Genomic DNA, 25,837 nt, shown 5'->3' with positions numbered 1-25,837 from the left:
CCAGCAGATTTCATCCGGCAGCATGTGAATGACATTTATTTAATGCTACGTGTGAATACACCCAAAAGGGAGGATACACAGAATGTAATTTTTGGGGCCAAACCCACAAGTGGATCTCTTCCCTTTATATTTCTTGTTTATTCTTATTTTGGCAACATTCCTGAATTCGGCTTTAAAAAATTTTGGGAAAAAAAAGGAGTGTTTTCCCCCCAAAATAGTAATAGGGCCATTAAAAATTGAGGATAAGAAATAAAGAAAAACTCTAGAGGGCTAGAGAGACAGAATATTGATACTCACCACAAATATAATCCCACACACAGCCAACCATCGGCGGAGATTTGATGCCGGCTTCCATTCAAACTTGACCCAACTGTAAGGTGTAAACTGGAAGGCTATTCTCTTCATTTTACCTCTAGAAGCAAGAAATAGAATGAGCCCCTGCAGTACAGACATCACTAGCCAGATCACTTATCTACTTGCCATGGCTGAGCACAAGTTAAGTGAATGTACCACTAGTACATTGCTTTTTACAAGAATTTTTATCTATTACCAAGCACGGGCCGGGCATGAAGCACGGGCAGGGCATGAAGCACTGAAGGCCGGCCTCCAGTGTGAGCCACGTCACAGAGGGGAGATGGTCACACTGGGGGCCAGCTGGCCTGCCTCCAGTGCCTTATGCCCGGCCGGTGCTCGGTAATAGACACCGTGCACGGGAAACCAGTTGGGGGTTGATGATGATCCATCTCCTCTCTATAGGAATCTTTGAAGATAGCAGAATGCTGTATTCTACCATCTTTGAAAGTTCCATAGGAAGTAAGAGCAGCAGCCGGGCAGGTTTGCTGCACTTCACTCATTTGAGGCAAGGGACCTTCTTTCTTATGAATGGTCAGAAAAGATACTTATCTCCTATCCTGTCGATAGGTGATAAGCTATAATCTTGGGATGCAATAAATTTGTCAAAACGTGTTGCTGTCTACATGACCAGTGTCAATCTGACGCAATACCTACCTGTATGTAGGAATGTTCCATAGTCCCTGCCATTTGTATGGTTTCATAGAGAGCCACTTTAAGGTCTTCATACCACAATAAATTCCAAATCCATTACACAAAATTACATCCATAATCCACTGAAAAACATAAATGAAAAAACATATGTACAATGAATGCTGAAAGTGATAGACAGTATCTATGATCAGAGCACACTGAAAATATTCTAGAATACCATAGGCAGGGGGATTATGTTGTAGCTATATTCACCTAGAATTGTACATGTAAATGTTCATGGCAGAGAGGGCCAAAGCAGCCTGCAGAGATTACTGCTAGGGCCCAATACCCAAAGCCTGAAATAAGGGCGATATCTGTCACCAGGACCATGTCTGGGGTAGTGGACTGAAAGTGTGTAGCCCTGGCAATAAATCTAAAGCAGATGGCTAACATGACTAACAATCCCTGAGTCTCACCCGTGCGATGGGGAAGGAGCAGCTGATGCAGCGCTGCAGGGATATCGGGACCGGTATGCATTGATTCTTTATTATGTTCCAAATTTTTTTTATTTACTTCCAGTACTTATCAGCTGCTTTATGATCTGCAGGAAGTGGTGTATCCTTCTCAGTCTGACACAGTGCTCTCTGCTGCCACTTCTGTCCATGTCAGGAACTGTCCAGGGCAGTAGCAAATCCCCAGAGAAAACCTCTCCTGCTCTCCAGACCTTAAAGAATACACCACTTCCTGCAGGACATACAGCAGCTGATAAGTATAGGAAGACTTGATATTTTTGTAATAGAAGTAAATAAAAAAAGTCTCTGCAAAGAATCAAAAAGGCTTTCCACAACTGCTGCAACACCCCCTCACTCCTCCTCCCCCCATCACTGACCCTGCTCGGAGCTCAACTTTCAGCTGACTGTCAATCAGATCAGGTATGGGAGGGGTAGATAGGAAGTATTCCATCCAAGGGTATGCTCCCATGACAGAACACACGCTGGACTCCGCTTGAAGTTCCACTTGTCCCATAGACTCAATGATATTCTGTAGCTCAATCTGCCGTCTGCCCAAAGAACTGATATATCAAATCTTTGGGTGGACGGTGGGATTGAGCCTCAGATTATCATTGAGTATGAGATAGGCGGAACTTCAAGTGGAGACCACTGAACGAACTCAGCTTGAAATTTCCACCCGAATTTCGTAGTGTGACTCTCTGCTTCTATGGTGTAGAAAAAATGCTTTTATTCACCAGGGCAAAGACAGACATATGAAAGCTACCATGTCTCTCCTTTGACCTAACAGTGTTGGTTTTTTTTTTAATGTGAATTGCAGCTGAAAGATTCAGTTTAAAAAGGTAAATTCCAGCATTTTTATTCCTTTCAATTCAACCAGTGTCAGAAAGTGCCAAAGACTTGTAATAAAAAAAAATCTCAAGTTTTCCAGTATCAGCTGCAGTATATGTCAGACAAAGATATGAAGGACATACAGCAGCTTTTTAAGTAATGGAAGACTTGAGATTTTTTTTTTTAAAGTAGTTAATTACAAACTTAAATATGCAAAACAAGAGTCCGTGGTTGATTTTTCATTGCCCCAACTAGCCAGAATCCTACCCCACACTGACGAGGGGCAAAAACCCCGAAACGGCTGTCTGTGGGTGGAAGCCTGCCTTTGCAAGCCTTTGTCATGATCGCAATACTCGCACCTTGAGTTAGACATTGACAAAAGGGGCCATCCTGTTGTTTCCCTGTCTATGTTCCAATACTCGCAACCGAGTGGGACTTAAGGGGTTATTTATCAGGGTGGTGTGGTGCTCTCCCCATCATGGAGGCACCCCGTTGGCAACAGGCTAGAGATATCTGGCTATCCCGTGTTTTGAGACTCGTAACTGAGGCTCCACGGACTCTTGTTTTGCATATTTAAATTTTTGGGGGCATCAGTGGAGACTCTTGATTGAGTACTTCATTGGAATTTTTTTCGCTGTTCTCCTTGAGTTCAGTGATCACTGTGTTTTGTTGGTTAATTACAAACTTGTCACTTTTAAACACAAGCTGATTTGAAAGAAGAAAAAAAAATTCGCTGGAGTTGCCCTTCAAGTTTCTGATTTCTGCTTGTCAAAAATGTTATCCTAAGAACTTACGTGATCCCACCAGCATTCACTGAAATTGGGCAGCTGATGCTCCAAGCTGTACTCCAGGAACTCAAACATAACACTGATTATCATACACATCCACCAGTCTCTTATCATTAGTGTCTGGGAAGCAAGTGGACAAAAGAAAGGGATTAGAGAGACACACAAGATAAAGTCACGGCTGAATGGAACATTACACATTAAAAGCTAACTTAAGGCCCAATAATTGTTATGTGTAATAGAAGGCAACAATCAGCCGACATGAACGATGTCGGCTGATCATTGCAATTGTTTGTCTTTCAACCATCTGCTGCCACTGATCCGTGCAATAGAAGCGGCGGCAGCAGAACGCTGCTATATGCTATGGGTTGCCCGGACGATCAAACGATCAAGAGATCAACTGGGCAGCCTCCCCCCCTGCACTTACCCGCTCGCTGCCGCCACATGTAATAGCGGCGGCAGTGAGCGGAGGACAGCAGCGCTCGTTTGCTCCTCATAGTTGCCCCGTGTAATATGGGCTTTATACTTGGGAAGTGAGACACCAAAAGATAGGTGATCAACGATCCCAGCATGTGTATGCAAAGGAATACATACCGCCATCCAAAACAAAAGTAGTGTTGGTCATGACTTACTTTTATATACCAGCCAAGGAAGTGGGCAGGTACAAAGCCATCCATCTTGTCCTAATAAAGCAAACAAGCTTAGATGATTACAAGTAGAAATCAAGTCAGGTCACAATGTAACTGAACTCCATTCTGGCTGATAGAAGAGGATGATACATTTGTCATTTACTTTATTAACTTTACTTTCAATACTTATCAGTTGCTGTATGCCCTGCAGGAAGTGGTGTATTCTTTCCAGTCTGACACATTGCTCTCTGCTGCCACCTCTGTCCGTGACAGGAACTGACCAGAGCAGGAAAGGTTTTCTATGAGGATTTACTACTGCTCTGGAGAGTTCCTGTCACAGACAGAGAAGGCAGCAGAGAGGACCATGTCAGATTGGAGAGAATACACCACTTTCTGCAGGGCATACAGAAGCTGATAAGTACTGGAAGACATAGGATTTGTTAATAGAATTAAATGACAAATCTGTACAATTTAACCACGTTATTTTTGTGCTTGCTGTCAAGGCCAAGTAAACCCCTCATATACAGCAATAGCATATGGCTAGGATATGCCATTGCTTTATGATGTGTGGGAATTTGACAGTCAACAGTAGCCATTACTGGGCTTCCTCACTTTACAGCTCCTCAGTTTAGTACTTACTGTGACACTTAGGAGCTTTACTCTGATAATCTGGTTACTGAACGCTCACTCTGGTCCATTCTGTCCTCTATCCAGGTAATCTGTACAAGTTACATTAAACCTACGGAGGTCACAGGGCCGAACCGCTCCAGACAAAAAGTAGTCTCTTATGTAAAAAGAATACAAGGCCTATGACTGTCTGCACTGTAATGTAGAGCCCTTTGTCAGTAAGACACCCACATTGTGCACTTGCATACAGTAATAACCTTCCCCTTTTGCTTGTCATTTTGTTACTGGAGTTTAAGGAGAGAGATGACAAATCCTTTCCAATCCTTCCTAATCCAGGCTTGGGCTGTCTGCTATGGACTCCAGATGCGGAATGTCACACGTGAACTTTCGCCATGGCCATTTGTGCATTTCTTAAGTGGCTGGGGACATGCACAGCAGATAACAAGGGGAAGGGTCATGTGGTGATGCAGCTAATACAACAAGTCTTTATTCTCCATCCATAGCTAAAGCTACATAGGAGGCAATAAAATCTGGCATCCCATCCAAAGGTATTACAGCATCTTAGAGCTTCACAGGGTGCAAAATATAATAGAAAGTACAATGTATCCACACATTTATGACAGCCATAACATGAACAACAAAGCTCATGCTGAACATTGCTAAGAACTCCCTTCTGGACAGGAAAGTGTGTCAGCTTGGAGCTCATCATATGTAATAACCAAATAAAGGGTTGTTCCTAAGCCATAAGGAGAACTACTAAATTACAGCTGGCTAAGGATCTTTTTACATGGCAAGATCAGCGCTCAATTGCAGTCCCTTAAGAAGGCACGATCAGTCTCAGTGCTGGGTCACACAACTGATCACAGCATCATTTGGGTGGCCATTTAAATATACGCATATGTTTATAGAGAGATTATCAGCCAAGGTTCGGGCCTTTTCCCATTCTTCAGGTGTTAACTTATATTCTTACACAGGCGGGTTATTGGCTCATGCAGGGGCAAGGACATAAGTTCTATTTACCTGTCCCTGTGCCTCCGCAGTGCCACATGACTGACCACCACCGGAAGTTATTTTCTCCCCGGCTTTTGGTGTCGACAAGATCGGAGGGAAAGAATCTGACCTGATGGATCGCACGCTCAGCCAGTCAGTGACAGCAGCGATCTCCCGCCAAAGTCACTGACTGGCTAAGCAGGCAATCATTAGCAGGCTAATCACATTGCTGGAGCAGGAGATACAAGAGGCCAGTGGCATCCAGTGGGTGGTAAGGCAACACTGCAGGGGCATGGGGAAGGGCAAGTAGAGCTCGTTCTCCTCTGCACCTGATTTTTTTTGTTTGCCAAACTTTTTTTAAATGGCTATAAGTAATACTTCATTTCCTCTGTAGTGGCCACTGCAACAGGAATGATCAGCCAGCAAAGGTATTAGGGCCCTGAGCGATCGACTGTCACAGAAGCATTCATTCACAAAACCTATATGTGGTAATGCAGCACAGTTCCACTGAGGTGTGGCTCTAATTCTAGAAGAATCCATCTAAGTTTATTCTGGGATAACCACTTTTAAACGAAGATGCATGTAATAAGAGGACCCCTTTAAGACTTACTTTAACCCAGTGATCTGTAAGACTTACCCATAAGTTGTGATACGGATCAGTTTTATTGCTGGGATCATATATAAGGCAGTTTCCGCCATAATCTCTTTCTGGTAGAGGAACTCCCAATTTGGGGTCAATAAACTTCATGAACTGTCTTCCGTCATGTACAGTCTGCGGAGATGAGAGTCACATGAACAACATCCTGTAGTATCATAACCATACAATAGTCAGATGGAACGCTCAGCTGTACTGCTCCTCTATTCAGACTTCTGTCTACAAGTAACCAGCAATCTATAACATCCATGCATGAAACGGAAATGTTTCAGTGTGATGAATCAAGTCGATAACAAATTAATAGTCATTCTAAACAGGGTGGTTATGATCCCATGTGTACCGTGAGATATCTGGAGTGATTTTCAGTAGAAGTTTCTGCACTCTATAACCGCTGTTAAAGGCAGGATATGCTGATATAAAAAACATCTTGTGACTCCACATGATGTACTTTTACACACATACTGTAAATACACATAAAACTGCTAGGAAAAAACCTAGACCATAATGCAAATCTGCAGGACAAGGCACGAAAATGCAAAGCAACCCCTGAAGTGACAAAACCAAGATCTAGGCACTTTCAGTTCTTACCTGGAAGAGAATGAAGATGAGGAACAACTCATACACCACACTGACACACAGCCAGAACCTCCAATATGCTGCAAGACAGCAATGCAGACACTTAATATAGTGTTAATAGAAACGTTCTACTAGATGTGACTGAAAGGGAAGGTGATCTGACGTGGAACGTTATTTTTCTGTAGAAAGCAATGTACAGTTTGATTTAAAATTGCAAGGATAAACAATGCCCACTGTATATGGATCTGTTTTATGGTCTCAGAGGTTAATGCCCCAAACCTTTCCTCTAGATTTCTTTGGTTCCAAGCCAAGGCTTTATTTCATAAATTTATATGGAATACAAGAAAAAAATTAAAGCTTAATAAGGTAACTAACGCTGTAAGGTGCTGTGTATAGGTAACATTTTCTAGTAGAAGCAATGCTTTGAAGGGCTAGCGTAAAACTATTTCATAAAGCTTTGAACATTTTTTTTTCTAAATTAAAAAAAAACCCTTACTAATAATTCTACCACTGCTCCAGTGTTCCCCACCACACGGGCTGTGACGTCACTTATATGGCTTACATGACACTGCAGCTAACTGCTTGTGTGCACGTGACTCACAGATCCATTCATTCTCTATGGAGCTGCTGGAGAGAGCAGAGTGGAGCAGATGATCAGCGGCTCCATTAAAAACATAGTGGTCGGGGCGCCTCTCTAAGGGGACGTTCACAGTTACTGGATCCGCAGCGTATTTTCTGCTGCAGATCCGCAGCAGATTTCATTTAAAGAGTCACTGTCGTATTTTTTTTTTTTGCAGAAATCAATAGTCCAGGCGATTTTAAGAAACTTTGTAATTGGGTTTATTAGCCAAATCTGCCATTATCTGCATGTAAAAAGCCTTTTCCCAGGTCCCCCCCCTCCTTCCTCTTTTTCATCCACTCTGAAAAATCTGAAAATTGTGACTTGTTGCAGGAGACGTCCCCTGTCTGCTCTAGGGAGAGGGGAGGGGGGAGGAGGAAGGAGGGAGTTAGCCGGCAGCAGAAAGCAGATAACAGAGGATTACAGGCACGGAGCTGGGTGACAGCTGTAATCCAAGCTCAGACAGGTCACTGGTGATGGTCAGAACAGATAAGGAGTGAGGGATTTGTAGATTAACTCTTTGTTGTCCTGTTTTGGTCTTTTGTTTAGCTCTCTCCATAGGAGAACAATGAAGACAGGGGGGAGAGCTTCAAACTGATTTTTCATGATAAAAATGCATTTTTCGGATAATAAACCCAATTACAAAGTTTCTTAAAATCGCCTGGACTATTGATTTCTGCAAAAAAAATTTTCACGACAGTGACACTTTAAATAACTGAACACATCATCAAATCTGCACCATCAAATCTGCTGCGGATCCTGTAGGTGTGAACGCACCCTAAAGATCAATTCTGTCCATCAATTAGTGCACTAATCCTTATCACATTTCAATAAAAACAATGATAAATAAAATTCATGAGCCACCATAATACCTGGATGAGGTCTTGAAAATGGTCCATCTTTAGCTTGTGTCACTCCAAAGCATAGGAAAACCAATATGCTGGCAACAATTCCTCTGGAAAGACAATGAAAGGAAGAAGAGTCAATTATCTAGTTTGCACTTAATGGTGCGTTTACACAGGCAGAGTTATCTGACAGATTTTGGAAGCCAAAGCCAGGAATGGATTTGAAAAGAGGAGAAATCTCAACATTTCCTTTATGACCTGTTCTCAGTTTATAATCTGTTCCTGACTTTGGCTTCAAATCTTTGGCAGATAATTCAGTGTAAACATACCCTAAAGCTGACTTTGGCATGCACAATCCGTTACAATACGGGCAAAACCTGAAGGGGAAGTAAAGGTCTGCAAAAATGTCAAGTCAAATGTTTCCCTGGGAACAGGCACTAGCCTGGGGTTATGTCACTATAGGCGTCAAAGTTGCTCATTTTTGACTGCAGATTTTAACAGACTACCATTAAAAAATAAAAACTGTACATATCTTGTGTTATCAGAATATGTGATCCTCTAAGGGGAGCCACACTGATGACAATACTACATGGACATTATAGCTTTATTATAACTTGTCGGACACAAGAAGTGTGCTGAGCGGGTCAGGAAGGGTTGGAAGGGGACACTGGCATAAACTTCATCCTGCTCACTGAACACAGGGAATAAACAGGAAATCTCCACCTCCAAAAACTAGTCACAAGTTTCATCAGCAGGATATTTATAGCGGCACAGTTTTACACAGGTTTTCACGGATCTGTAGTGCAGAATGTCCAACATCATGAGCTAGTTGGGCATGGTACTTACCAGGGCTGTGGAGTCAAGAGTCAGAGCTAGTTTTGTCTGGAGTCGGAGTCAGAGTCAGAAAAAAAATGTACCGACTCCAACTCTAGCTTTAATAGAATCTTTAAAGAAAATGTAGAATTGAATTTTGATATGAATTTTACAAGTTTTGCTCATGAATATATAATATGAGCAAAATTATAATAGGACACTGGCCCTATTGCATAAGGGTGGTCGGGGGAAAGTTGTCGGTCACTATTGGGCAGTTTGTTTCTGAGCTGGAAGAGTCCATTGTGTGGGGGGAGGTCTGTGCAGTTCTCTTCCTGGATGCTGGATGTGTGTATATCAGAAGCATTGTAATATGGAGATATCCTGTGTAATATAGAGGAGGAGGAGGAGAAGACATAAGCAGTAACCTCTGTCCTCAGTGTGGTGTTTTCTCTCTGGGAGAAGATTGTGTGTTTTTCTTCAGTGTTCTATGGCTGCAGCTGTGTGTGTGTGTGTGTTATGGCTGCAGCAGGCTGTGTGTGTGTGTATACTATGGCTGCAGCAGGCTGTGTGTGCGTGTGCTATGGCTGCAGCAGGCTGTGTGTGCGTGTGTGTGTGTGCTATGGCTGCAGCAAGCCGAGTGTGCGGGTGGGGGGGAGGAGGAGGAGGAGGAGACATAAGTAGTGTAGCAGTAACCTCTGTAGCAGCCACCTCCCCCCTGCTGAAGTACCCCATTAAGTATGGTGAATATTTAGTTAGAAACATAGAAGACTGTCAGCAGGAAAAGATCACCTGCTCCATCTAGTCTAGTTGTGAGTAGTTCAGGACATAGAGGCTGGAGACTGGCTGCATCCACTGCACACACAGGAGAAGCTGCTTTATATACAGTATTCCTTTATTCACTCAGAAGTCGCCCCAGGATCACATAGGACATTAGGGAGAAGCTGCTGAGCCAGTGTGATTATTAACTCCCCTGGTATATGAATGGCCAATCGGGAGTCGGAATCGGTCCTAATAAAATTCAGGAGTCTGAGTTGGAGCTGCGGCTTACTGTACTAGGTCACATTGGGGGACATGGATACAGACCTCATCATAATAGTTTGTATAATTCCTTTCCTTCTCGGTAAAATGTCTAAAAGCCTCCACAGTCTCAAAAACTCCATCTAATATAAAACTGAAGACATACAGGGTGGATGGGGATGAAGCTGTAGTTTCTGGGTAGCATGCGGGGAAGGAATAACATGAGGTAGGGTCTAGATCTAATGTTTATATAAATCTGCCAGTCCAAATCTTAGATTTAGGGTATGTGGCAATTGTTTTCGTTAGTTGTTTGATAATTGCCTGCATACTCCCAGAAAGATAATTGCTTTAAATTTGAATGATAATTTTTCTGTGTAATTGGGCCCTTACTGGGTGAAGTGGCATCCGTCAATGTGTGTGTAGTGCAGATTCCACAGTAAGGTGTAACCTCCTGGGGGATGAGACGCTTCTCGTTACTGTGCCCTGCAGTCCTCCTGACTGATGGGTCTCATAGCCACAGCCAGCCCAGCGACATTCCTCCCAAAGTCATAGGTAATAGCTGACAGGTTACACAAAGGTAATCCCTGGGCTCTGCACTAAATCACAATAGCCTACAACAGATTATGCCCTTGAGATATCAACCTCCAAGTCACAAGACAACTCCCCCTACCTCTACAGGAGAGGGAGAATTAGTCATATGGTTTCTACTTACCATACTTGAAGTTATCACTTCTTGTCTGTCAAGAAGTTAGTAACGATTGTATATTTATTCCTCTACTTGTAATGACATAGCAGCCAAAAAACTTGTAAGTGTTAGAGCCTACACTTCCCAGTCTGGTTATTCTGCATGGTCATGCAGATGAATTAGAAAAGGAAAGTTTGCTCATTTAAAAAAAATATTTAACATCTGAAAGTTTGAAATGGTCAGGATGAGTGAGTGGGAAGAAGCACTCAGCTGTGAGTGCTTCTCTCCTCATTTCCCTCCCCGCAGTAGATGCATTCTATAGGGTGGCATCTCTGGTCTAGCATACTATCGGTAGGGATCTGAGCAGCCAGACCACGACTGATTAAAACTTTTGATAAAAGTTTTTTGTTTTATTTAAACGACCGTAACATTTTAACAAGTGCATATCTAGGTAGAACAGAGAAACTCCATAAAGCTGCAATGGCATCCACTTGTATCAGGGGCAGGGGTGATTCTAGCCTCTCTGCTGCCCGAGGCGAACTATAGAATGACGCCCCCCCCCCCGGTCAATCCGCCCACATTATAATCCACTACTGCCCCCTCCCCACTGCTGTCCCCAATAAACATAATGTTTGGTACCTTGCTGCACAGAGGATGTCAGGAGAGGAGGGGGCTGACTTTATAGGAGAGGTCCCAGCAGCACAGAGGATGTCAGGAGAGGAGGGGGCTAATCCTATAGGAGAGGTCCCAGCAGCACAGAGGATGTCAGGAGATGAGGGTGCTAATCCTATAGGAGAGGTCCCAGCAGCACAGAGGATGTCAGGAGAGGAGGGTGCTAATCCTATAGGAGAAGTCCCAGCAGCACAGAGGATGTCAGGAGAGGAGGGTGCTGATCTTTTAGGAGATGGTCCCCCTCTTCCCCCCTTATAGATGGTCCCCCTCTTCCCCCCCTTATAGATGGTCCCCTCTCCCTTATAGATGGTCCCCCTCTCCCCCCCTTATAGATGGTCCCCCTCTCCCCCCTCCCTTATAGATGGTCCCCCTCTCCCCCCTCCCTTATAGATGGTCCCCCTCTTTCCCCTCCCTTATAGATGGTCCCCCTCTTCCCCCCTTATAGATGGTCCCCCTCTTCCCCCCCCTTATAGTTGGTCCCCCTCTTCCCTCTCTCCCCCCCCCTTATAGATGGTCCCCCTCTCCCCCCCCCTTATAGATGGTCCCCCTCTCCCCCCCCCTTATAGATGGTCCCCCTCTTCCCTCTCCCCCCCTTATAGATGGTCCCCCTCTTTCCCCCCTCCCTTATAGATGGTCCCCTTCCCCCCCTATAGATGGTCCCCCTCTTCCCTCTCTTCCTCCCTTATAGATGGCCCCCCCCCTTATAGATCGTCCCCCTCTTTCCCCCCTCCCTTATAGATCGTCCCCTCTTTCCCCCCTCCCTTATAGATCGTCCCCCTCTTTCCCCCCTCCCTTATAGATGGTCCCCCTCTTTCCCCCCCTCCCTTATAGATGGTCCCCTTCCCCCCCTACCTTATAGATGGTCCCCCTCTTTCCCCCCTCCCTTATAGATGGTCCCCTTCCCCCCTTACCTTATAGATGGTCCCCCTCTTTCCCCCCTCCCTTATAGATGGTCCCCTTCCCCCCCCTATAGATAGTCCCCCTCTTCCCTCTCCCCCTCCCTTATAGATGGTCCCCCCCCTTATAGATGGTCCCCCCTTATAGATCGTCCCCCTCTTTCCCCCCTCCCTTATGGATCGTCCCCCTCTTTCCACCCTACCTTATAGATGGTCCCCCTCTCCCCCCCCCCCCCCTGCACAGCAGATAAAACAAAAACAAAAAACAGCACACAACTCACCTGCCCTCCGTTCCCCCGTCGAGCCTCTCTGGTCTGGTCCAGGCTGATGTGCGGCTGCCCGGGGTGTCCCGTCCTGTCCCCGGCAGCGCGCGCATCACAGAGCTCCCCGTGCGCCTGTGACTTCCGGCGCACAGGGAGCTCTCTGATGCGCGTTCTGCCGGGGACAGGACGGGACACCCCCGGCAGCCGCACATCACCCGGGGGACTAAGGCTGCATTCCCACGTTCCGTGATCCTGACGGATCACAGACGTGGAATGCATGTACTGGAGCCCCCCCCGCGCCCGGGCAGTATCTGTAATGAGATGCTGTGAGCGGGGGGGACTGTATTCATAAGCGCCGCGCTGTAGTATCAGCACGGCGCGGCTGATTTAGTACAGCGGGGCGCTTATGAATACAGTCTCCCCCGCTCACAGCATCTCATTACAGATACTGCCCGGGCGCGGGGGGACTCCAGTACATGGTACAATCAGTGGCGGATTATAATGTGGGCGGCCGCCCGAACCGCCCATATTATAATCTGCCACTGAATGCCGCCAGAGCCGTTTTAATACATTGGTGGGCCCAGTGCACAGCCCTCAAGAGTGGGCCCCCCCTTCCCTTTCGGCACATTGTATAATGTACTGAATTTGCCCCCACACTGTATCAAGAGCCCCAATACATACAGTAGTTTCCTTATAACACTATTTCCACAATACAGTGATTACATATTACATAAAAACTGCACTAAACAAAACAGAAAGATATCACCAATGATACCATTACATAATACCGCCACATCATGACCCCTAACACTACAATCCTATAACAGAGTGCAGTTACATCCAGTGACTCACCGGGGGCGTTTTCTCCAATCAGAGTCTGTCACCTTTTCTTTTTCTCTCCATCCAGCCTGGGCCACCTTGAAGTCTTCTCCTGGCTGTGAATCTTCTCTCCAGAATCTGCCAGACAAATATTTTAGGCTCCAACACATCCAGTAGTTAGGTCCCTTGTACCCCTATACAGTAGTTACACCCCTCTGTACTCCTACATAGTTACACCCCTCTGTGCCTCCATAGTTTTAAGGTGTCCCTGTAGTATATAGACCCTCATGTGCTCCTCCAGTTATATACAGCCCTCCTGTGCGCTCCCCCATTAGTATATAGCCCCCCTGTGCACTCTCCCCAGTAGTATATAGCCCCCCCTGTGCTCTCCCACAATAGTATATAGCCCCCCTGTGCTCTCCCACAATAGTATATAGCCCCCCTGTGCTCTCCCCCAATAGTATATAGTCCCCCTGTGCTCTCCAATAGTATATAGACCCCTATGCTCTCCCACAATAGTATATAGCCCCCCTGTGCTCTCCCCCAATAGTATATAGCCCCCCTGTGCTCCCCCCAATAGTATATAGCCCCCTGTGCTCCCCCCAATAGTATATAGCCCCCTGTGCTCTCCCCAATAGTATATAGCCCCCCTGTGCTCTCCATAATATATAGCCCCCCTGTGCTCTCCCCCATAGTATATAGACCCCTGTGCTCCTCAATATGATATAGCTCCCTGTGCTCACCAATAGTATATACCTCCCCTGTGCTCCCCAATAGTATATAGTCCCCTGTGCTCCCCAATAGTATATAGCTCCCCAGTGCTCCCCCATAGTATATATTCCCCTGTGCTCCCCCATAGTATATAGCCCCTCTGTGCTCCCCAGTAGTATATAGCCCCCTGTGCTCCCCAGTAGTATATAGACCCCTGTGCTCCCCAGTAGTATATAGCTCCCCTGTGCTCCCCAGTAGTATATAGCTCCCCTGTGCTCCCCAGTAGTATATAGCTCCCCTGTGCTCCCCCATAGTATATAGCTCCCCTGTGCTCCCCCATAGTATATAGCCCCCCTGTGCTCCCCCATAGTATATAGCCCCCTGTGCTCCCCCATAGTATATAGATTCCCTGTGCTCCCCATAGTATATAGACCCCTGTGCTCCCCAGTAGTATATAGTCCCCTGTGCTCTCCCATAGTATATAGGTCCCCTGTGCTCCCCCATAGTATATAGCTCCCCTGTGCTCCCCCATAGTATATAGCCCCCTGTGCTCCCCCATAGTATATAGCTCCCCTGTGCTCCCCCATAGTATATAGCCCCCTAAGCTCCCCCATTGTATAAAGCTCCCTGTGCTCCCCAGTAGTATATAGCCCCCTGTGCTCCCCAGTAGTATATAGCTCCCTGTGCTCCCCCACAGTATATAGCTCCCCTGTGCTCCCCCATAGTATATAGCCCCCTGTCCTCCCCCATAGTATATAGTCCCCTGTGCCCCCCCATAGTATATAGCTCCCCCTCCCATATAACATTGAAAAAAACAAACACTGTTACTCACCTAGGTCCACGCGTTCCTCTTCTCTTCCCTCCTGTGGCCGCACTTCCTGCGGTCACAAGAGGCTGCACTCCCCTTACCCTCGCGCCGACGCTCCAGTGACGTCGGGCGCTAGAGGGAGAGTGCGGCCTCTTGTGACCGCAGGAAGTGCGGCCACAAGAGTGACTGACAGGGAGGGAGCCAATGGCTCTCTCTCTGTCAGTGTCGCTGCTGCTGCAGCGCTGAAGCGCCGCAGCAGCAGCGGGCGGGGGCAGCGGCAAACGCCGGGGGGGCCCTGCAGGGGGCGCCATGGAGGGGTAAGTAGATTACCCATCCATGGCGCTCCCCCCTGACAGGCTGGTGGCCGGAGCCCTGTGCGACCGCATTGGTCGCACATAGCAACGGCCGGCCTGCTCGGGGGGGCCCCTTTAACCAGTGGGCCCGGTGCACGTGCACCATGTGCCCTCTGGTTAAAGCGGCCCTGAATGCCGCCCCCATTAAGATAGCTGGTGGCGCCGCCTGAGGCAGACGACTCAGGTCGCCTCATCATTGCGGCGCCCCTGATCAGGGGAAACAAGCAGGTAACTATAGAAGGGTGCCTCCAGTTACACAAAACTCTTGATATGGCGGATATATTAGAAGTTTAATCTGGTGGAGCCAAAGCTGCAGCCTATGTTTTTTCCACTGTTACTTGGCAAAAAAAGGACAAAAAAAAAAAAAAAAAAAAAAAAAAAAAAAAAAAAAAGCCTGCAGCTATCCAGAATGACTGAACTTTCCTATGGAAAGTGTAGTAACAGCCAAGTTATGTTAAGACTATTCACATGTGTAGGGCTCCTGCAGGAGGTATATTCTGAGATAACTCCCACCGTATAACTAACAATGAAGAAACTGTACACTGCCCATAAGTATAGGATGCATGAGGTACGATTTATTCCAATTGCATCCAACACAATTCAAACTTTGACATTTTGGTCAAAAAGACAATCTTTCTGCACTGGTTGCACCAGTTGAACTGTATGTAAAGATGAAGCACATCAGAGGGAACAGTGTACGTGACACATGTGGAAGGAGTTTTCCTCACACACCACTGTTCTCACTCTGATGTGCCTCACTGGCTACTTCCAATATAGTTACAGATCCGACATTTAACAGATGCAGATGGCTTGGGTCAGTGCATGCATACTGTACTGTTGTGAACATAGCCAACAAGGAAATAAAGGGAGGGGGTGATATTTTACAGTGTACCTTTTTGTATTATAAGCTGTGTCTTGTGGCGTCTCTTCAAGTAACGTGACATAGACCAAGGAACACGTCAGGATGAACAGCACGGTTAACGTATGAGCTCTCCTATAAACAATTCAGAGAAAAGAAATGAAAGTGACGTATTACAACCAGGTAATGACAGATCTACAAACATTAATACAAGCAAACTGTATACTCATTAAATATTCTGGAGAAAAGATGGATGGAAGGAGGCAAACTGCAACAAGAATTCTCCAACCACAGATGTACATGGTGACACCGGCACTTATTAAAAGGGTTCTCTACTTGACAACCTCTTTACCGATGCACAGAAAACAGACACAGAGGAGTGCTGGCTCTAGCTGTGACCTCCATTGCTTCTTTAGTGGCCCTAGCAGCAGAGATGAGCAGCAGATCACCACTGCAGTGGCTGACATATTAACCAATCTCCATCCTGATGGAGTGTGACCTGATCCCAGATAGATAGTTGCCAGGCACAGAAGTTAAAAAAAAAAAAAAAAAAAAAAAAAAAAAAAATAATCTATCTTCAATGCTCAGTACAGGGTTCCTGTAATATGGCATGAGGACGGAGCCACGGTGGCATGTAGTCACACTGCCTTTGCCCTCATCCCAGCCTTAGCACTGTACTTTGCATTAAGTTACCAGCGCTAAGGCTGCAAATCAAACATGAATATGTATACACATATACACACCCCCAGCAATGGCAGCAATCTTCCCTAATAACAGTGCCCTATTTCAATAGGGTAATGCTTACAGCCACACTGCAAAAGCTGTTAAGGAATGGCCAGAGGGGCACAACAGAGTGCATGATGTTGTTTGATTTGTTGAAGTTCTCCACATCTCTATCCAACCCAGCTGCAGAGGGATGTGTGGAAAATACGAGCCTAATTCACGGAGGTTGCGTTATCTGCACTAACAAAATCTGCCTGGCCTTAAGAGTAGTGACAAGTTTATTTATTGGGCTCTTACAGCTATTAAGCCTTTGACAGTTCATAGGCAGCTCTCATTCTGCTTCCCAGCAGTACTCACACCTGGACTTCCTTCTCTCTACTTTTCTGGCCCATGACAGGGCAGCAACTGCTACTCTATTATGCTAGGACACAGTGCTGGAGAAAGCGCGCTGCATAGCTGGGTTGGCACTGTGCTAGGGAGAGGATTTACAGTGCTATACATAGAATACCAGGGGAGAAGGGGGTTACTGACAGACTGGACTTGTGCTATGTGGGCAGAAAGAAAATGCCACTACAGCAAGGAATGGGGTGCATCACAAAAACAACTCCGGTCTAACCGAAGAACTGCCATTGAAAGATTATAACTAAGGGCCCTATTACACCAACAGAATATCTGGCAGATTTTCTTAAGCCAAAGCCAGGAATGGACTATAAACAGACAGCAGGTCATAAAGAAAAGACTGAGATATCTCTCCTCTTTTCAAAACCATTCCAGTCTTCGGCTTAAAAAAAAAAAAAATCTGTCAGATAATCTGTTGAGGTAATAGGGTCCTAAAGAAGAGAGTGGGATTTCATTCAGGAGGCAGCACTGTGTACAGAGTAAGAACAAAAGGACGACTGCCCATTAATACACACACTGCTATTTATAACTACATAAGTCCTGCCCTGCTCCCAGTGTCTTATCTTGTTCTCCCTGCTGCTAAATTTTTGGTAACTGAAGTTACAACAACCATTTAAAGGAGTATCTGAAGGATTATCCCCACTCCACAGGACAGGGGATAAGTGCCAGATCAGGGTGGTGTCCAGCCATTGGGATCCCCAGAATGAGGCCCTGGATCCTTTGTTATAAGCATAGCAGCAACTTGCATACACTGCATTCAATGTCTATAGAGTTGCCAAAGAAAGCAGAGTACACAATTCATTAACTGAATACTGGGAGGAGGCAGGGGGTAAAAAAAATTATGTTAAAATGAGAATGAAAACAGAATAACTGAATCCAAAAACAAATGAAGCTCAACATAGGGTTATGCAATATTCTATGTTAAAGGGGTAGTCCATCAAAAAAAAAATTCTTTCAAATCAACTGGTGCCATAAAGTGCCAGAGATTTGTAATTCACTTCTATTAAAAAATCTTAAGTCTTCCAGTACTTATCAGCTGCTGTGTGTCCAGCAGGAAGTGGTGTTTTCTTTCCTGTCTGACCCAGTGCTCTCTGTTGCCTCCTCTGTCCATGTCAGGAACGGTCCAAAGCAGGAGCAAATCCCCATAGAAAACATCTCCTGCTCTCCAGACTGGGAATAATACAACTTCCTGTTGGGCATACAGCAGCTGATAAGTACTGGAAGGCTTGAGATTTTTTAATAGAAGTAAATTACAAATCTCTGGCACTTCATGGCAGCAGTTGATTTGAAAGAAAATTTTTTTTGGTGGACTACCCCTTTAAAGGCACAAACACCCTAAGGGCCGTGGAGGCAAACACATGGCACACATGCCAAAGGGGGCACTCAGAGCTCTCCCTGTGGGCACCTGCACCCTCACTTGCTGATGGGGTATCCAGGACAGCTGTGCCAGATCCACTAAAGAGCCACTGCTCCTTAAAATGTATGTGCATTTGGTAACATGACTGCTTAATAAATCGAACCCTATATGTGCAAAACCAATGATGATTTATGGTGTTATGTGCATCAGACAATGCCTTACATCCTTAGAGATTGGAAATTAAGGATCAAGTGTCAAAGAGAGCTGGGCTCTCCAAACGCTGTAATACAGGGATTCAATTAAAAGAAACTATGATAAAACAGCTAAATAATTTTCCTAAATTGCCTGGTACTTTAAATTCTCTCTCTTGAGGTCTGATACGCTCCCTTCTCATACCTGGTAGGCTGGCGATCCTACATAAGTGGAAGAACAAACTCCCCAGACTATTGCGGAATATTCACAGAGACTGGCCACCTACATAGAATGGAGGAATTGGTTACTGAACAGTCCCCTATGAGCAGTTCTTTATAATAAGATATGACGTCCTTGGAAGACCTTTGCAGCTTCACTGGCCTTTCTTTCAGCCAAGTAAGTAGCTCTTAAAGGGTTTATCCAGTGCTACAAGAACATGACCACTTTCTTTCAGAGACAACATGACTCTTGTCTCCAGTTCAGGTGCAGTTTGCAATTAAGCTCCATTCACATCAATGGAACTGAGCAGCAAAATCCCGCCCAAACTGGAGACAAGAGTGGTGCTGTCTCTGGAAGAAAGTGGCCATGTTTTTGAAGCACTGGATAACCCCTTTAAGAAGCCCCTTCTAGACCTGTTTTTATACCTCTATCTGTGTTATTTTGGTTGGAGGAGGCAGCAGGATCCCACCGATAGTATGTTGAGCCTGTTGTATACCTACTCAAGTACATGTATTTTGGTTTTTGTTTAGTTAATAAAATTGTTTTAGTGAGTAATTTATTTGAAGCATAACCTTCCTGTTGCGGCTACATATCATGGTTTTCTTTATCTTTAAATGTATCCTCTCGGACTTAGCTTACACGGCATGGTTCAGCGTTGTATATTTTTCTTGTTGACCACACCTGCTGCGTCAGAATTGCCCTTATTCTGATGTCTCTCACCTTGTTTACCCTTACCCCCTTTCCCTAATAGTTTTTTTTTCTTTCTGTATCTCCATCCCTTCCCCCTTGTGTCCAATCTACAAGTAATTAAAAAAAAAAATTGAATACAAAATAATTATCCAAAGAGAATCCTTGGAAAAAATAAATAAATAAATTAAACGTAAAAAAAAAAAAAAAAAACATCCATGCACAAGTTAAACATGTTGCAACAATAAACAGAACGCTTATGCAATCCTGGACAAGCAAACACGAGGCACTGGTTTGTCACAAATTGAAGTCAACACAGTACTAAGACTACAAAAGCATTTAGCAGTTTTTAGGACCCACTTTTTCTAAGGGCTTGGATATGTCATATACCAACGCAGATGCCATGTGAACAGAGACACACAACCGTAAGGCTGCATGTTTGTATGTCAACAAAGGACGTGTTACTCCTTGTTCATGAGATCCCTCCCAGTAGTTCACATACCCTTCTCCTCCTGAACAGGCTTGATCATTACAGCCCTGCATTCACAAAATGGAGAGCACTAACACTCCTGTCTATGTGCAGATGTGATGGTGGGCGACACTGCAATCCTGTGTATAAGAGCTGGACGGAGGCAGGCTGCAGCTGTATCTCAGTGACCACACTGCCCCTCTGTCTCTGAAAATACATCTATCACATGAAATGTAGGCCTGCATTGGGAAAGCATATCAGAAGGGTAATAGGAATCACAATGGCAAACAATTCCATGAATGCTACAGAAACTAAAATAGGTATATGCAAAGTATTCCCCAAGAAACCCCAGTTCAAAGTTGATGGGTTGACTTAAAAGGGTCACAATGAAAGCCTGTTTTTATTATGTTATATAAGACAACCAGGGTCATCTGTGGTTGGTATGTTCACAGGAGATCTCTGCTACGGCCAAAATCAAAATGAACTGGACATCGCTACGGTGTTTCTGCAAACATAAGACTTATTTTCAGGGTAGGTCTTATTTTATAGCTCCACTAAATGAGATGAACTGCCATACTATATGTCCCACTGTTAGGCTCCTATAACACATGTTCCCCTGTAGTTAAACCTCCATATTGTATACCTTTCTCCCCACTTTATAGTTCTTACCCCATACAGTATACATTCCCCTTCTGCAGTAAGGTTCCCCCACACTGTATACCTTCCTCACCCATACTATATACACACCCCTTCTGCAGGTAGCCCCATACTTTAGATCTTCCTCTGTAGTTGACACACATCCCCTCCCCCCCCCTATATTCTATGTCCCCTACTGTGCCTCTTCTAACGACTCGTGCCTCCCCTGCAGCTTGTGTTGGCCGATGTTTAGCCACCCAGTGTCAGGGATCTGGTCAGCTGACTGTAACTAGGGCTTAATTTTGGAGTAGGGCTTATATTTAAAGCCTACTCCAAAAAGCCTGCAAAAGGACCCTAGCCCTTTGAATACCTTAACCTTTTCACGACCATGGGTCATTGATTCCTCAATGCACAAGTCGTTTTTGGACATCAGCTTATGGGATCATAAAGCTGATGTCCCGATCTGTCCCGATTGTAACAGCTGCAGGGGAGAGAGGAGAGGGGGTGTGCCCTGTCTTCCCTCCCCCCGTCGGCCTCCGTAGCCAGGAAACTGGAAGCATGAGGCTCCCGGTTTCCATGGCTACCATCGGAGCTTTGCAATCACTTCGCAGAGCCCCGATGGACACTGGACAGAGAATTCTCCCTCTGTAGAGGGAGAATTCTGTCAGGAGCCCTATAGATGCTGCGGTCGTGCTGACCACTTCGCTCCGCTGCTGAGAATTGCGGTGGGTCCCCAGCTATCACTGATAGCCAGAACTCGCCGCAGATGACACAGATGCAGCTTCTACACCTGTCATTCTGCAGCGTAAATTAACGTTGCTGCAGCATCAGGCATAGGCTGCAGCAACGTTAATTTACTATGCAGCGGCGGGAGGAGATTAACATAAAAAAAAAAAAAAAGTATGTGGATAAATAAATTTTTTAATACAAACGTACCAACAGATGGGGAAAGTGCAGCTCCCTCTATATCATAGCCTGCAGTGAGGAGGATTAGCAATATTGGCCTGCCATCATTACACAAAGAGCGGCTTTATGTTGTCTGTTTCACAGTACAATCCCACAGAAGAGAAGCGGACTACAGCTTTCTAATGCTGCCTTCCATCAGCCTAAGTAGCAAGTGCATGTCATATAGCCATCTAATGGAGCAGGGATCTATGTGTATTGCTTCAACGTCTTACCTAGGATTGTTACATTTCCCATTCTCTGTTCCTAGTAATGGCAGCATAATACAGTGCGAGAAAAATGGAAGTTGGGGTGATAAAATACAATGGGAAAAAAACATTAGGTGGATAGAAATTAGGTTAAACAACTTTCAAAAGGTTTCCACTGGACGTATAGTCATCCAAGGAGGCCTTTGCAGAGAAGTGATACCTTAGGGACCTGTAAGACACAAATGATCAACAAGGCCACCCCCTGTGGGATTGACGTGACATGGATCCCAGATATGGCAGCAACAGACTCTATATGCCCAGTGCAGTGCAACTATGAAGACTCATCTGCTGTCGATACTGGCCTTTTGTGCTATTTAGAAAACATGGAAAACTGGATAACATAGGGGAACTGTAACAGCTGCAATAGTTTACCAATATTTCAGGAAACAAATACAGTGGTGCCTTGGATTACGAGCATAATCCGTTCCGGGACTGTGCTTGTAATCCAAATCCACTCTTAAACCAAAGAAAATTTTCCCATGAGAAATCCCTGAAATGCAGAAAATTGGTTCCACACCCCAAAAATAATGATCTTTTTATACTGAATAACCTGTAGAACAGATGAAACAAAGAATGAGAAACATCTGAATATGTGATGATATAAGAAACTGTACAGGATAGCAATCAGCATGTGGAGTATAATGTATAGTAACTGTATAACCCTGATAACACAGCAGCAGTTTATAGATACAGGGTGAAACTGCAGATCCCCATAATGAAGTAGCGTAGTACAACAGGCTAGAATAGAGAAGCAGGGCTGCTGTCAGCAGTCTGTGTGGTCACATGACAGCAATGGGGAAGGGGGTGTGTTCAGCCTGGACCAATCAGGAGGACAGTGACAGAAACTTGTTTATACAGCAGTGTAAATGGCTGAGTGTAAGTGCAGGCACATTATAGCAGCAGTGTGTATAGCTGAGTGTAAGTGCAGGCACATTATAGCAGGAATGGAGAGGATGGGAAACACAAAGGCTGAAGAGAGCATGAAGGAATGAGCAGGACATATGTGGGCACATAAATGAAGCACTTTCTGTCCGTGAAGAGAGGGGTTATAGCTATGAAGTGATTACCTCCACAGTCCTGCCCCCTGATGTGAGCCCCAGCCTGAAGTGGATCTGCCATGATTTGGAAGGTGAGGGAGACTTCCTGGGTCAGTACAGTGCTGTAGACCCCACTATGCAGACCATGCCCCTCACCCGCTCCCCCTCCCACCCAGTACAGGGAGCTCTTAAAAACCAAAACAATGCTCTTAAACCAAGTCACAATTTTGAAAAACTGTGAGCTCTTAAACCAAGGTACCACTGTATTTAAGAATGCACAGAACTGTATGGTTTGTGAGTTTATGGCTTGCCTTCACCTGTATACATCTACAAGGTGACCTTGCAATGAATGGTTCTGCAATTCCCGCAGAGCTGGCAGCAGATTCTAGTGACTGCTTCTGTTTTACAAGCCCTAACAGGAGATGCTGAAAGAAGCTGCATTATCTTAACGGTTATTAATAGATTTAATAGGCACAGTCTTTTCAGCAAACATCGCCTAGATCGATAATACAAGCTAATGTAAGGAACTATGTAATATACCTTATCAGACAAAAATTTTCCCTTCTCCTGTTATCGAGTATCTGCCCTGTACAAGATTAATAATGGCCAGATATAGTGATGCTCCTCATGTGTACACATACACAGGGCAGATTATCCTGAAACGACAGGTGCACATTAAGCATGGGGTCTTCCTGAGAACATAAAGGGGTATTCTCAATTGGGATATTCATGACATATCCATAAGAGAACTCTGGGACCTATATCTATCTCTAGAACCTGCCGCACACGTCAGATGGTCAGGAAGCCGAAAACAGATGAATAGGTAGCTATATATAAATTTGGCTGCTTTCAATCTCCCAGCCACCTTGAGCAAACCCTATGGATGTGCCACAACTGGCCCTTTAAAGTGTAAGTCATTTAAAGGGGTACTCCGGGCTAGGTGTATTTTTACTGTATGGCTGGGGAGGGGGTGGATATCGCCGCCGCCGTCCACTTAACTCCCCAGTTTCAGCACTGCGTCCCGGATCGCACCGCCACGTCACCTCACATCTCAAGTCGCAGCCAAAACCAGGAAGTGGCAGCAGGACGGGAGAACGGGGCGGTGCGATCCGGGACCCGGCACTGGAACTGGATGTAAGTGGATGGCAGCGTCTATATCCACCCCCTTCCCAGCCATACAATAAAAATATCCTAGCCCGGAGTACCCCTTTAAAACAATACAGTACAGAGATCAATACAAGCAATTTAAGAAACTCTGTAAAATGTTTTATTAGGCAAAAGAGTTTCCTTCTATACTCACAAGGCTGCAGTTTCCCAAACACTGGACTTTCTTTTTAACTAGACTTTATGTACATATATTTGGGGGGGGAGGGTAGAACCTATTCTGTATATGCAGTGTATGGGAGACAACTACTCTCCACCCACTAGCCCAGGGACAACTAACAATTACAAATGCAGTGTATAAATCCGGTGTACATGGGATATACTGTACAAGTTATATAATGGATGCACATAGGGCTAGTCATGTACCCATAGCAGCTTATCCTGAAATGTTACCTGAAAGGGCAGGCATGCTTTACTACCTAAAGGATAAGCTGCAGCAGACAATTGTAACTAGAAACAGCTAGAGATAACCATGGACGCACAACCTGATACCGAACTCTAGTTGACAAGGGTCAAGACAATGAAATGCCAAAGTATTGTCTAGCATATCTGCGCTCGCTTACATCAGTGATTGGGCAGTGTCATGCGGCCTTAAGTCAGGGTTTGTTGCATGGTGCAGCACAGCATTCTGCACTAGTCTCCAGGAAAAACAATTATACCACATATGAGGGAGTCCGCCATTGTAGTAACAAGGGCAATGTGAAATAGACCTGTGCTATTATGCAGCGAGACTGAGCTTATCCTACATCAGATTACTGTACAGCCACTCACTATAGTCTGCTATGTGCAGACATTACCTGGGGACCAGCATCCCCCTGCAGCAGCATCCTGTGATCTACTTTCACCTGTCAGTAACAGTTTACTTTACCTGCAGCGCCTCCATATGGGAAGGTAAGGTATACACAGTGACTCTTTGAATTAGTAGGCTGTTTCTGTAAAGGCCCTTTAACACTGATCAGCAAGATCGGCACTCGTTCACAGAGCCTTTACAAGAGTCAAACCATGCACAGCCAGGCTTCCCGAGCGGTCACTGGATCATTCATGTGAGCCTCCAAAATGAATCAACCCTCACCAAACCCCCATTATTTACAGTGGCATGCTCCAAAAGGATCCAGACAGTTGGGGAAGGGCCCCCTGTTGTGGAACAGACCAAAATGCATAGATTAGGGGGGGGGCGCTGACTATTGACTATGATGTCAAACACAATGAAGAGCACAGTAATAAACCTAACATTGTCATTCCCAACACTAAGTAATTATACAAAGACGGTGAACAGGAACACGTATATTCTTAGTGAAACATCATAACAAAGACTAATATATAGTTACCAAACGGAGAAGAGTAAGACAAGTTCGGTCAGCCATTGTGGAACTCCAGAACTTAGTGGTGAGGAGGATGAGAAAGGCTTCTGATGAGAATAAGACAAGCTGCGGTCACTCCGCATTAAGAGGAAGTAAACAAGAGAGCGCGGCTCCTCCATCATTACATGGCAGCCAAGTATAAAGTAATGATTTATAAGCCGACATTCATTTCACTTCTGGCCCACCCCTACCCCGCTGGCATTAGAGGCAGCAGCCTGTCTAGTAGGCATTCTGTGGGTGTAATTGAATATTATAGACAGCAGCAGATCACTATAAGAAGTAAAGCATTACCATATGTAAAGAATCCTGTTTAAATGCGGATATATTAGGAACCAGTTATCAGATCCTACACAGGAGTGGTAGTATGATAGCTAGATGTGAAGATCTGGGACACACCTTCTGTATCTATAGTTGTAAATAACACCCTGCAAAACAG

The 25,837-nt window shown here is 45.2% G+C and overlaps 1 protein-coding gene across 1 annotated transcript in view; it reads right to left on the bottom strand.

Annotated features, from left to right (window-relative positions):
- PTDSS2 (phosphatidylserine synthase 2) overlaps nt 1–25,837 on the bottom strand; it is a 43,876-nt gene that overhangs the window by 3,668 nt on the left and 14,371 nt on the right. Inside the window, exons 2-9 of the mRNA XM_069965761.1 lie at nt 15,980–16,081; nt 8,078–8,160; nt 6,599–6,666; nt 5,993–6,127; nt 3,742–3,792; nt 3,119–3,232; nt 1,009–1,127; nt 298–412 (exon numbers count right to left, since the gene is read on the bottom strand). Of these exons, the coding sequence (XP_069821862.1) occupies nt 298–412; nt 1,009–1,127; nt 3,119–3,232; nt 3,742–3,792; nt 5,993–6,127; nt 6,599–6,666; nt 8,078–8,160; nt 15,980–16,081 (787 nt within the window). The remainder of the gene's footprint in view (nt 1–297; nt 413–1,008; nt 1,128–3,118; nt 3,233–3,741; nt 3,793–5,992; nt 6,128–6,598; nt 6,667–8,077; nt 8,161–15,979; nt 16,082–25,837) is intronic.

The sequence above is a fragment of the Dendropsophus ebraccatus genome, chromosome 4 (assembly GCF_027789765.1).
Source record: "Dendropsophus ebraccatus isolate aDenEbr1 chromosome 4, aDenEbr1.pat, whole genome shotgun sequence".
Lineage (NCBI taxonomy): Eukaryota > Metazoa > Chordata > Amphibia > Anura > Hylidae > Dendropsophus > Dendropsophus ebraccatus.
Note: the sequence above shows the minus strand (reverse complement) of the source record. Positions and strands in the feature narration are given on the sequence as shown.